The 11,920-nt window shown below is 46.9% G+C and overlaps 1 protein-coding gene across 1 annotated transcript; it reads right to left on the reverse strand.

The window, feature by feature from the left end:
• Positions 1–3,662: 3,662 nt before the first annotated feature.
• On the reverse strand, positions 3,663–8,934 carry CST7 (cystatin F). Its single transcript, XM_010177655.1, has 4 exons — positions 8,862–8,934; positions 4,633–4,805; positions 4,200–4,316; positions 3,663–3,740 (listed from the first exon to the last, which is right to left on the reverse strand). The coding sequence occupies exons 1-4, from the start codon at positions 8,932–8,934 to the stop codon at positions 3,663–3,665; spliced, it is 441 nt and encodes a 146-aa protein (XP_010175957.1).
• Positions 8,935–11,920: the final 2,986 nt, after the last annotated feature.

Genomic DNA, 11,920 nt, shown 5'->3' on the forward strand with positions numbered 1-11,920 from the left:
GCCCCTGACACCTTTATGCAAATATTGGTATCTCAATGTAAACAGCTGATGAAAGTGATTGCAAAGCCTTGCTGTAAATCTCATTCCTTTAAATCTGAGACTGCTTTGTGGCAGTAACCTTTGCAGATGGGATAATGAGCTCCTAAGCTTCTGGGTCTGTCTGCTCAGTGATCACAACAGAGATCTGATGATGCTTACACTTGGACCTTCTCATCTGGCTTGCTTAGAAAACAGAGCAAATGGGGCAGCTCATTTTTGCTGCTTTGCTTGAGGTAGGGACTGAAAAATTTGGCAGTAAGTGATTGTACTTAGCCATATACAAGTTTTCCTCCCAGCCAGCAGAAGTCATGTCCCCTTCCAGTTAAACTTTGTCTTGGTTCTGTGCAGCTGCATGCATGACTCCCCCCAGCTGTCAGTGGGTCTTGGAAGTCAGTCAGGTTGTGAAATTGGGTACAACTGGTACAGAAAGGCCTTTTGGGTCTTTAATGTGGAGCTGCTGATGTGATGAATGCAAAGTGGGAAGTCTGTCAGTCAGAAATGCTTTATATTTTGGTGGCAGGCAGTTTGTTTCCCATGCAATTTAAAAAGTGGGAGTGTGAGAGGAAATACTTGCCTAGCAAAGCTTTCAAGCAAATGCAGATATCCATCTGAGGATCACTGGGCACTGTGAAGCTCTGGTGAAACTCAGGCTAGCTTGGTTTGAGCAGCACTGCGTCCACGGAGGTCTCCTCAGTGTGCAGCCAGCCCCTCCATGTCACAGACCGTTAGGGAACTCTTGTTCAGGTGAGGCTGAGTATCCTCATAAGCAGATGAGCCAAGAAAGTATGTCATGCACCGAGCCCAGTGCTTCTTGGATACTGGAGAGAGATCTGAAGCTGAAGGAAACCACTCCTTCAGGTTGTTTGTAGCACTCCTGCGTGAACCCATAACTCTGAAGCGCAAGCTTTGGTTGTCCCAGAAGCTGCTTCTTAAGGTCACTGCTGGGATTGTTCCTTTTTCTCCAGCATCGGGCTGTCAGGAACAACTTTCCCTTCTCTCCTTATGCCCTAAATCTTTACTAGAAATATTTATTTTTATTTAATTGCCTTTGTAGCCTGGACTAGATGTCAGAGCCTCAGCAAGCTCTGCAAGGGTATGAACTCCCTGGAGAGAATTGGTGAACAGTTAACCTTGTAAATTCTAGCAAAGATGCAGAGGGCAGAGGCATTGTCTTTTTAACTGCTGCGTGTCATTGTGATTAAATGGTACTTAGCTGCAGTTCTTCTAGGTCAGTGCTAGCAGTGTCCTGCTGTTGCAATTGCCCAAATCCTTCCCAAGCAAAATGCTCTTGAGTGGCACAAAGAGCTCAGTTGCCTTTAGCTCTGCTCCTTTCTTTGGTGCTAGTGATAACTGTTATCTGCCTGGGGGGGATGATGGGTGCTGCTATTCCAGTGTGCCTTTCTTTTTGTAATGTTACAGTAAACGCTTTGCTGCAGCTGTAAACATTAAGGCTAATCTGTCTTTCTCAGAAGATGCTCATCTCCTTTCTCACTGTTGGCTGCAATGAGCTCAGCTGCATCGCAGTAAACGCTGGCAATAGGTTTATGTAAAATATGCTTCCAAACAAGCCCGTTTGGATAGAGAGGTCCCAACCATCCTGCTGCATCTTCTTTGAGAAAGCACCAAGAACATGTTGGGTTTGTCAGCCTGTATGATGCCAGGTTCACCTGGCTTTAACTTTTGTTTCTTTGATGGGGAAGGGACTTGAGGAGAAGACTGAGAGATGAAGCCCTTTATTCCAGAGGCTTCAAGGGTCACACATGGGAGACTGTTCTGTGGTGGGCTTGCTGCCTGTATGAACCTGCACAGACCTAAGATGATTGTGTGCTGCCTCCTTGCCCCCACTGTGGCATGTGGAAAGGCTGATGACATCTGTTACTGAGCACCAGGCTGTCCTGCTGGCTGAAGGAAGAAATGTGGATCTGTCTGGTCTGTTCTGAACCCAGGCTGGCTGCAGCTGACAGCCTGGTTGGAAGCCCTTGGCATCATGTGAAGCATGATGAAGTGGAAGAAGGACTGAGATCATTGTTAAACTCTTTGAGACTCAGAGGGCAGCTCCTCTTGCCCTCTTACAAACTTAGCTGTGTCTTGGCTTTCCTGCTTTGTGGACAACTTGAGCTACCGTAGTTGGCTTTCTTTTCCTTGTCTTTGGCACCAGACTGTCAATGGTGGCTTGTGTGGTGGATGAATGTAGCACCACATTACATCTATCCACAGTCCTTCTGGAGGTTTCTTTTGAGAACGTTTTTTCCAGCTAAGAGACTGCTGTCCCCAAAGATGCAGCACAGCTGCCTCTCCAGCAGTTGATGCTGAATTTGAACTGTTGTTGAGCCACCAGCTCATCACAAGTAGTGTTTCTGAAGCAGAACTTAAGACTTGCCCAGCCTGTAAAGGTTTGCTTTGGGATTCCTTGGAGTAGAAACCTCAGCTATACCATTGATAGATAAATCTGTTTTATGATCCTTGGACCTTGGCCTCAAGACCTTCACTGGTCTCTATTGACTGAATGGTTGTTACAAAGTGCAGGTGTCGCTACTAATAGGACTTGCAATAATGCTGCAGAAAGGCAACAACTATCAGAAGAGGGGTGTTTGTGGAAAGAAAGTGTTCTTCATAGCTTAGGTCAGGTCCCTATCTATTTGTAAATGCTGGTCCTGTGTATGACTGAACATGGGCTCAGACTTTATTGCTGTTTAAGGGAGCAGTTACCCAAATCCTTCCAAATAAGGGCCTTAGTCCAGTGTAAGCAATAATCTGCCTGTGCATGAGGAGTGAAGGCTGAAGGAATGGTAGATGCCCACCTAGAGAAGACCATCATTCTACTAAACTTGAATATAAGCTGCGGTCAGCCAGAGAGTGAGTGAGTGTCTTATATTAACCTGAATGAAACTACATTGTTTAACTTCAGTAAAAAATATGCTTTGGGAATATGATTGGGTTTATTGGTCTTGGCATTTGCAATGATGCCCTTTCATAGTACAGATTACCTTTTGATTAAAGTAGAAGCACTAGTTAGTGCTGTGCCATTTCTGGTCTGTGGATGTGTTTCAAGACAGCTTTATCCACACTCTTGTCTTGAAGAAAGAACAAATCTACCTCATGCATTCCTGACAGGTTATGTCTGTCCTTTTCTCTAGCACTGGAGACTCTTTAAGACTTTGTCTTTTTTTTTTTTTTGTGTGTGTGTGTATGTGACCAGACAAACTCTCCCATTGTTGTAAAACTTTCCTCAGTTTGCATCATAGCTATGTGAAGATTCGTCACAGAACAGAGTAAGTCCCACAGAGCTTCGTGGATGCGTTCATGCTGCTTGGAAATTCCAGCCAGAGTGTGGATGGCTGTCTACTGAATGAATGACAACACGCTCTCATCCGCAGTTTAGTTTTGGAAAAACAGATATACAACTGGATAGCAATAAATTCAGTCAAGGCAAGTCTTTTCTTTTTCACCAGGTTTTGAACATCTTTCTCAGGGAAAGAAGCAACCATGTGCTTTGAAAGAAAAGCTCTGTGGTGATTCTGTACAGCCATTCCTCACTTCAGTTTTGGCCTCAACAGTCCAAGTAAGGAAAATCTCATGGTGGCAGATCCCCTGTAAGCCAAGCTCTCAAGGGGGAAGGTGAGTCAGTGACAGAGAGCAACGGGGACATACGCTTTATGTAACCAAGGTGTTATCCAGACCTCAAAATAGCATCTCAGCATCTGCAAATAAAAGGGGAATTGGTGACAAAGCTCAGGTGGCTGCTGGTTGTTCACAGTGTTGTAGGCCATGATGGGGCAGGAGAGAAGAGTATCTTTTTGTCTGCCCCCTTTTTTCAGGGCAAAGTACTGTTTGCCAAGTAATCATCTCTTAGTGGGAAAGACTCTGCAAGGATTTTCCCCTCCCAGGAAGAATCTGTATTTAGAACCTACTCTATTTCTGCACAATTTCACTCATTTATCCAGGAATATGGGCTGTGTCTAGTTCAACTCCTAGCAGATGGGAACTGGCCCTGGATCATGAGAGGTACTATGCTGCTTATACTGGTAACGCAACTCACTCCAGCTGGCTCTGTCCATCTGTGGGGACATGGCAGAGCTGGTCTGAAGGTGACTACACAGCTAGAGATGGCCAAGAGTCACCTGCACTTACTGGGTACCCCGAAGGAATTGGACACGTACCTGTTTCAGGTTTTTTTTCCTCTGGAATTGACAGCTGTCCAGGCTGGAGTGCTCTCTCTTCTCACACACAGTGCGTCCAATTTCCACGTGGAGCATGTATTTCAGTCCTCTGACAATCTAGAGAAAGTAGTTTCCTCCTTTAAAGTAAGGGCAGGGGAAAGGGATGCCAAAATTTTGGCTAGGAATCAAGTGCTACATCTGTAAGTTGTGAGTGGTAGTGGGGACTGAAGTGTTCTGTGTTGAATTACTTGGGGGGGAGCATGGGCAGAACCCTCCTATGGAGCAGTTGAATGGCATAGACAAACATGCTGTTTATTTTTAGGCATGCATAGCTGTCCTGAGGAGGATCAGGGCTGCCATATCTTGGGTGCTCTGTAGGAGGGTCAATTGGTAAATAGTTTGGAGGACCACCAGAAGTCTGCCTTGTTCTTACCTGTACCATGGCTTTGTTTATTTGTGATTCCTTAAACAGAAAGAGGTCATTGGAACTGTTGTTGTATCTGTAAACCCCAAAGCGAGCTGCCTTGCGAACGCCAGGGTTGTTGGTGTTCATTGGGACAGGGGAGCCAGGTTTCATGGTCGAATGAGGTGGTTGTACAGATGTAGCTGAAACAACACAAAACATGAGTGCAAAACACATCAGGTGCCTGAAATGGTGAGAGCTTCAGCCCTCTGAACCAATGCTAAACCTTCTTACTTGTCCAGTGCACTTGTGCTTCAGAAGTACATCCATTACAAAGTAATGTTCCTTTTTGTGTTTGGAATGGCAAAACAATCCTGTTGAATGAAGTGACGTAAAAAGACGCTGCTAGAAGTGGTAGTGGAGCTCACACTGACTTAGAAGAAGTCAGGATATCATGAGTTTAACATCTCTGGTATAACTCCTGGCTCATAGAAAGCCCAGCTTTAAATCCAGCTGTGAATCTAGGTTGTGTTGATCAAAGTACAGCCTAATTTTGATAACAGGCCGAGCCCTGCTGCTCTTAGTTTGTATGCCAGGTTTAACTTGTAGACATAAATCTTCCTTTCCCCCTGCCCTTAATCTTTTGATGGCATCTTGAGGTTTTTATTTTAGGGGGGATTAGGTGGTCCCTGTTCTCCAGCTGGGCAGGGAAGCGCCTGGGGCAGAACTTGGACTAGCTTCCCACTGTCCTGCAGAACGGGCTGTTTTGGGGGCTGAAGTGCTGTTGCTCTGATTCAATGCCAAGGACCATCTTATTGCAGCCATGAAGTGGAGGAGGAAGGTGTATAGGAAATGGAGATTGGGGGTGGGAGGGGAAACCAAGAGTTTTCAAGTTTGAGCAGTCCTTTCTGCATAGTCCTTACTACTGTATATTCTTACTTGGTTGTGTACCTAATTTCCCCATCCCCTGCTTGTTTTGTCAATGATTTAAAAGAAGCTCAAAGCTTACAGTGGATGTTATTTCCCCCCCTTTTATATTTGTCTTCCCCTCCATTTTCCTGCTTCTGAAATACAAACAACATTAAGACATCGTCAATCTGTTCAAGTTGCCCTTCAGCTACTGCTGATGCCAAGACCTGCCAGCACAGAAGGTGGCCCTTGGAGTTCATGCTCTGTGTGTGTAGGCAGTGAGCCTGCCTGTGTGTGTGCACACACCACTTGTACTAAGTTTGCTGTGAAATTCAAGCTTTTTATCACCTCTAGGTTTTTTTCACAGCTAGGTCTCTCACTAACAGCCAAACACAGAGCATAGACTGTGTATTTAAGCCAGTTTGTACTGAGAAACCCAAGTAGAAGAGAGAGGGGAAACCTGGCGATCCAAAGTATTTAAAAAATGCTCAGAACTCCAGCATTACATGCCATCATCCGCACAGGAGGCTGCAAAAATTCAACTTTCAGGTTGCTGACACATGTTCCAGTTACATTATCATATCCTCCTCCACAGGAGGTAATGGCTGCACCCCCTTGTCAGAGTGCTTAGGGATTAAAGTGTTGACCTGCAAGGGAGAGACTCGGTTCCACTTCCCTCTTCAACCCAGGGATGTCCAAATTCACATCACTTCTAGGCTGATACCCCAGCTACCTTAATGACCCCCATATTGCAGGTGGGAGCTGAGACCCAGGCGGAGGTGAGAGGAGCGGATATTCTGCAGGTGGCTTTGTGTCTGGTGTGGAGGTGACAAGCTTTCCTATCCTGTGTGTTTGATCTGTGTTGGGACTGGTTGTGCAGCTAGTGCTGGGATACTTGGTAGTGTTTTTTCACCTAACGGCCTGGAATTCACTTCTCTATGGGGTGGTATTTTCCCACTGCAGCAAGGGTGAGATTCAAAAGTCAGAAACTCATGACCATGCAGCTTAGGACTGAATGTATTTTTTAATCAGCACATCTTATCCAGTGTTCAGCTCATGGGTAAGACTTTCCAGAGTATCTGTTTGTCCATAAAGCCAGCTGTACCCTTCCTCAGGGATGCAGTGCTTTTCCCTGTGCTATCAATACCAACTCAGGAATGAGCTTTTTCCTGAGCTCACCTAGCAGCTGAGGCTGCCAGGCTGAGAGCAGGTCACTGGCTTGGGCTCTTCTGTCTACTTTCCAGGACCTTGCTTGAATCTATGCTCTTATGCCTGTTGTAAAGTCAGATGTGGCAGTGGTGGGTATGTTGACAGCAGATACTCTTCCTTGGTACTAGGAGGAGATAACCGCAGTCTTTTTCAGTCTTAGCACAAGGTCCCTTTGCAGCTGAATAGTCCTCAACACCTCTTGAGTCATGGTGACGCCTTTTTTTAGGCATGGGGTGGCAGGGTGAGTGAGGCTGGCTGAAGTCACACTGTGTGTATGGGAAGAAAACTATGAAATGTGTTGCTCAAAGCAAGAGTTGGAGTCCAAAGTGTGTTCCTGACTCCAGTGCTGGTAGATCAGCAGTATCGCATGTGGCAAGGCCTCTGAGATGCATCATCTGGAGAGGTAGGCTCACAGGCTTGCAAGCTGGATCATGTGTTGTAGACAGATCACAGGCTGGTAATACACCATGTGTTGTAGGCAGGAGGTAGGCTAGTATATTTTTGCCCCGGCTTTCACCAAGAGGTACCGTGCATTTCACCTCCTTCACCCATTGCATCTTGGTGTTGGGAATGGCTCATACCACAGCAAAGTGGGTATAAAATCTACTGAGCCCTGTGGGAGAACTTTACCCCCCTATTTTCCTCTGGTCACCCAGATTCCTCAAGGCTAGGATTTGGTTTTCTTGATGTGCTTTGGTTCTCATTCAAGGTGGTCACTGCATGGAGCACAGACTGTCTGAAACCTCTTTTGCTGTTTGGAATAGTTTCCACCACTGTATTTCCAAAACCCAGATACTCTCTGGTGTGAGACACCTGTAATCCTGATTTTCTTCACTGCAACCTTTCCTGTCAGCTTCTTTTCTAGCTTGGCCCTTGAGACCCATTACCTCAAAAAGTTGAATGTGTGTAAGATGACGGCCCCACTCCAAGAGCAAAGGAGAATGGCCCAGAGGGTCAGATGACAGGGCAAGGCTCTAGACACATCAGTATTGGTGAAACACTTGTAGCCCAGGCCTGGGTGGGAGCAGAGGCACTGCGTGACCTGGTCAGGCACCTGTAACACTAAAGGATGTGATCTCATGACCTGGGAAAACAGCTCTTACTGCTCCACAGGGAGATGCTTATCTCCAGAGTATTTGTATTTCAGACCCTATACTTAGTTTTGGGTTTGGAAATGTGAAGAGAGCAGAAAAATCTGTCCCTCCCGCTTCTCCCAGATGGTGGTAGGATAGACCCTATTCTTGCTGTGAGTTAACAGGCAACTGCCCGTTATTAAGCAAGACATGGCTGTTCTTGCAGAGACGAGTTGAATGTGGTATTAAGAGGCCCTCTCTTGTGCTTTCCTCACTGAGGAATAATTTGGGGCACTATTCCTGCAGTATAAGACAGCAACCCTGGGGATGCTCTCTCCCAGCCTGCAGTGAAGCAAACAGGCACATTACAACTGGTTGCCTTCCCCCCCCATGGGGTGCTTTCAGAACCTCCTCCCCATTACTACGTGCAAGGCTAGGCTTTATCTTTACATTTAAGACACAGCAGAGTTCCTGCATGCCTCTGTAACCCCCAAAGGAAACCACAGCTGAAACAAAAAGGTACTGGCTGACCAAACACCATCCCTGAGTGCATTAGTACTTTCTGTGTATGGGAGCCAAAGTAAGACTGAAGTAGAACTAAAGCCTTCAGAGAGAAAACACTCCTGTCTGCAGCTCCCATTCTAAAGATTTAAGGCCAGCTGCAATCAAAAGAGTTGCCTTGCTCAGCAAAGAAAGAAATGCTACGGAGTAATGTTTCATTACAGTCAGCTAATCGGCGCTCAAGTGCCCATCTGTACTTAGTAGTCAAATTGTTACCCACGGTCTTTAGATTTAATAATCAAGGTCATGCAGAGTTTAAACACTGACAAATAAGTTAAAACCAAAAGTTGACTTTAAAATCCTTAGATGACACCCCTGGATAACATGGTTTGCTACAAGGAGAGAAAGTCTTTCAAGCAGTTGGATTTTCAGCTGCAGTCTGAGCCCTGCAGTGCTGAGCCAGCGTGGGCAGCAGTTGGAGCAGGGCTGTTAGTTACCGATGCATTAGAAAGCAGCACTCACAGGACCTAAAGCACAAGGAAAACAGAAATTATTTTCCACTCTTACCATCTGAAATCCTGAAGCCCCAGACTGCTAAACAGCAGAGTGTGGCGAAGCTGCAGGTGATGTTCACTGCCATCTCTACCACTTCAGAAGAGGAGTCTGCCAGTGAGAGGAGCGACCGCCTGGCTTCCTGCTGGAGAAGATGTGCCTCTTTGAGTGCTCTTATTGGCTGGGAGGAAAGAAAAAAATCACCCTAAAACCCCCTGAATCATCGCAGCTCTGATGCAGACTTGGTCTCATGCTGATGACCACACATCTCAAAGCACCACCGCAAAACTCTGGCTTGGTGATAGCAGCACCAGTCCTAAATTTGACAGGGACTTTTGGTTCATGATCCTCAGGGGTTGTGCAGAAGCATGGGCAGATATGTGTGATGTAACACTGGAAAGTGGTGTGGGGTTAAGGAGTGTAACAGTCGTGCTTTGAGGTTTATGGGGAAATTTAATCTCCAAGAAATGGGCAGTGAGCCCTAGGGATGTAGTTCTGGACTTGTGTATGGGTATCTGTGTGGGGAGAAGCTTGACAGAGGAGATGGGCCCAGTGTCTTGCTTCCCCTGGTGTGAAGATACAGAGTTTGGGTGAAGGAGTATCTACCTGAGGGGGCTGCGTAGAGCAGAGCCAGTAGGAAGAGGTTTTTGGTTTCAGTGGCAGATGACACTGCGCCCCACATTTACGAAAGGTGTTTTGACAACAGGAAAGGGCTGTGTTAGGCTCAGAGGAGGTGAGGTTTTTTCTAGGTGCTCTTCAGAGAGCAAGAGAAACACAAGGAGAGGGGGGTGGTTTGGCTCTCTGGATTGCAGAGCTTTTCAGCCTTGGGGTTGGATTCCCCAGGGTCAGTGCTTGTTTTCCAGGGAGGTCATCTCTAGGCAATGTTGGTCCATGCTGAGGAACTTACAAGTCTGGGGAAAGGAGTTGGTTGTCAGACCTTGTGTTGCACCTGAAATCAACAAGCTGCCAGATTCAGGAGACTGGGAGATGAATTTGTTTCTCACTGGGTGTGGTGGACCTCAGTCTGTATGTGTGTATTTGTTTCAGGGGAGCAGGAAGATGGTGGTTGCCTTTCACTTGCCCTCCCAATGAACTGTGCTCATTTCTGAGGAAAGACATCTTATTGCCTGAAGGAAAGTCTAATGTAGGCTCGTGTAGGAAGGGATGTGGTAAGCCCTCTGTTGAAACCTCCCACCAAGAAGGAATGGGGCAACCATGGTGAGGCGCATTTATCATCAGTCCTACTTGCATAGAGCTTCTGAATCATGCCAAAGCCTGTGGAAAATGTTGAGAGAATGAGAGGGGCTATATGGTGGATTTTTTATTTGTTTGTTTGTTTTTTTGCCCCCCCCCCTTTTTTTTTTTTTTTTGAGCTCCCACAGTGACCTGTCACTCAACTGTGGCACAGGACTCATTCCTCTACATGAAGATTCAAGTATCTTTAGCCCTCCCTTTCTCCTCAAGAACTGTGCTCTACAGTTGTACCTCACTGAGAGTCTCTGGGGGAGTGTCTCTGTCTTGCACCTTGAGTCCTCCTACAACATGCAAGAGGGCGGTTGGGACCCTCGTCACTGGATCCAACACCTCCCCTGTGTGTTGCAAGAGCCCATTTGTCACCCTGCCACATGATGCACCGTAAAGGGGTTCAGGCTTCCCGCAGGACCTCCATGCCTGCTCGCTTTGCTTCCTGATGAGCTCACAGCCTTTTGATTTGAGTTGAAAGGGGCGCAGTGTGAAGGTCTGCTCAGGGATTTGAGGAGACCTTTCTAGAACGTAGGTTCTTTCCTTGCTTAAAACGAGAGCTTTGGGACACCACTAGCAGGCCCTTTGACAGGGTTTGGTGTGAGTGAGGACCGAGACTAACAAAGGCAGAGAGGGTGGTGAAGTGCAATCCAGCAGCCACAGCCTTCCTCCCACCCGGCTCTGTGCAAGGCCACCTCACTTGGCTGTTGGCACTAGAGGGCACCAGAAGGTAATTCACGGTGCTAGAGCCCGAGCTTGCCTGGTCCAGGCACCCACAGAGCATCTGGAGCAGCTGCTGCTACGTCACCTCTGACCTGAGTGCTGGGGAGATTGGGTGCCCTTCTGTGGAGCCCCTTCCTCTGTACAGAAGCCAAAGGCAAGTGCAAACCCCACACAGAGCAGAGTTGTCTCCCTCCAGTGGAGTAGGGACAGATCCCAGGGGCAGTGTCCTTGTTTCAGCCTCATCCAAAACTAGCAAAGCCCTGGTCTCTCTCTTGCCTAGGAGGTTACCTGTAGCTTTGACAGATCACCTCTTGGGTGTCTGAAGGTTGGTGCCCCAGGGCAGAGGGGAGTGTGCATTGGCTGTCAGGGCACCTGTGCCCATGGTCTGATGCAAACCTGTCTTGTTCTGCCTTCTGCTGTCCTGCTGCGGTGGCATCTGTCCTGCTGCGGTGGCATCTGTCCTGCCACAGACTTTATCCTGGGTAGCTCAGGACCTGTTCTAGGACCTTCTCTTTCCTGAAGAGCACTGATTCACTGTTAACAGGATTTATAAAGCCAAACAGTGACTTAAAGAAAGCAGTGTGTGTCTGCAGAGGGCACATTTTTCCTGCCTTCTTCCCTCTCCCCTTCTTTCCATAAAATTGCTCATTTACACCTCTTCTAAATCAACTTTTCCTAATGACCCTTTTATGACTCTGCTGAGAAAGTTTCTCAGTTCTTTTCTCCTAGGAAATAACAGAGTGCTCACTAATGAGCAGTAGTATTATGTAAAAAACAAAAAACGCCAAAACCCAAATGCCAAAAAACCCCCACAAAAAACTGCCCCCCCCCCAAAAAAAAAAAACCCAACAACCTCACAAAAACTGGCAAAGAATAACAAACTTCTCCAAGCCCACGTTATGCAAATACTTGTTATTTTTCTTTGGGAATTTTTGTGCTTTGGAGGAACCTGTGATGGGAGACTGGGACTGTTGTCCCTCTGCCATGTCTCATTCCAACCAGGTGCCATCTCCTGAGACACTGCTCTGTGCCCCAAATCCATCTGCAGGAGGAGTGGAGCAGCGTGATATCTCCTCTGACATCCAACTCAGGAAAATGAGGCAGATCCT

This window comes from Antrostomus carolinensis, unplaced genomic scaffold (assembly GCF_000700745.2).
Source record: "Antrostomus carolinensis isolate BGI_N321 unplaced genomic scaffold, ASM70074v2 scaffold1971, whole genome shotgun sequence".
NCBI classification, from domain to species: Eukaryota; Metazoa; Chordata; class Aves; order Caprimulgiformes; family Caprimulgidae; genus Antrostomus; species Antrostomus carolinensis.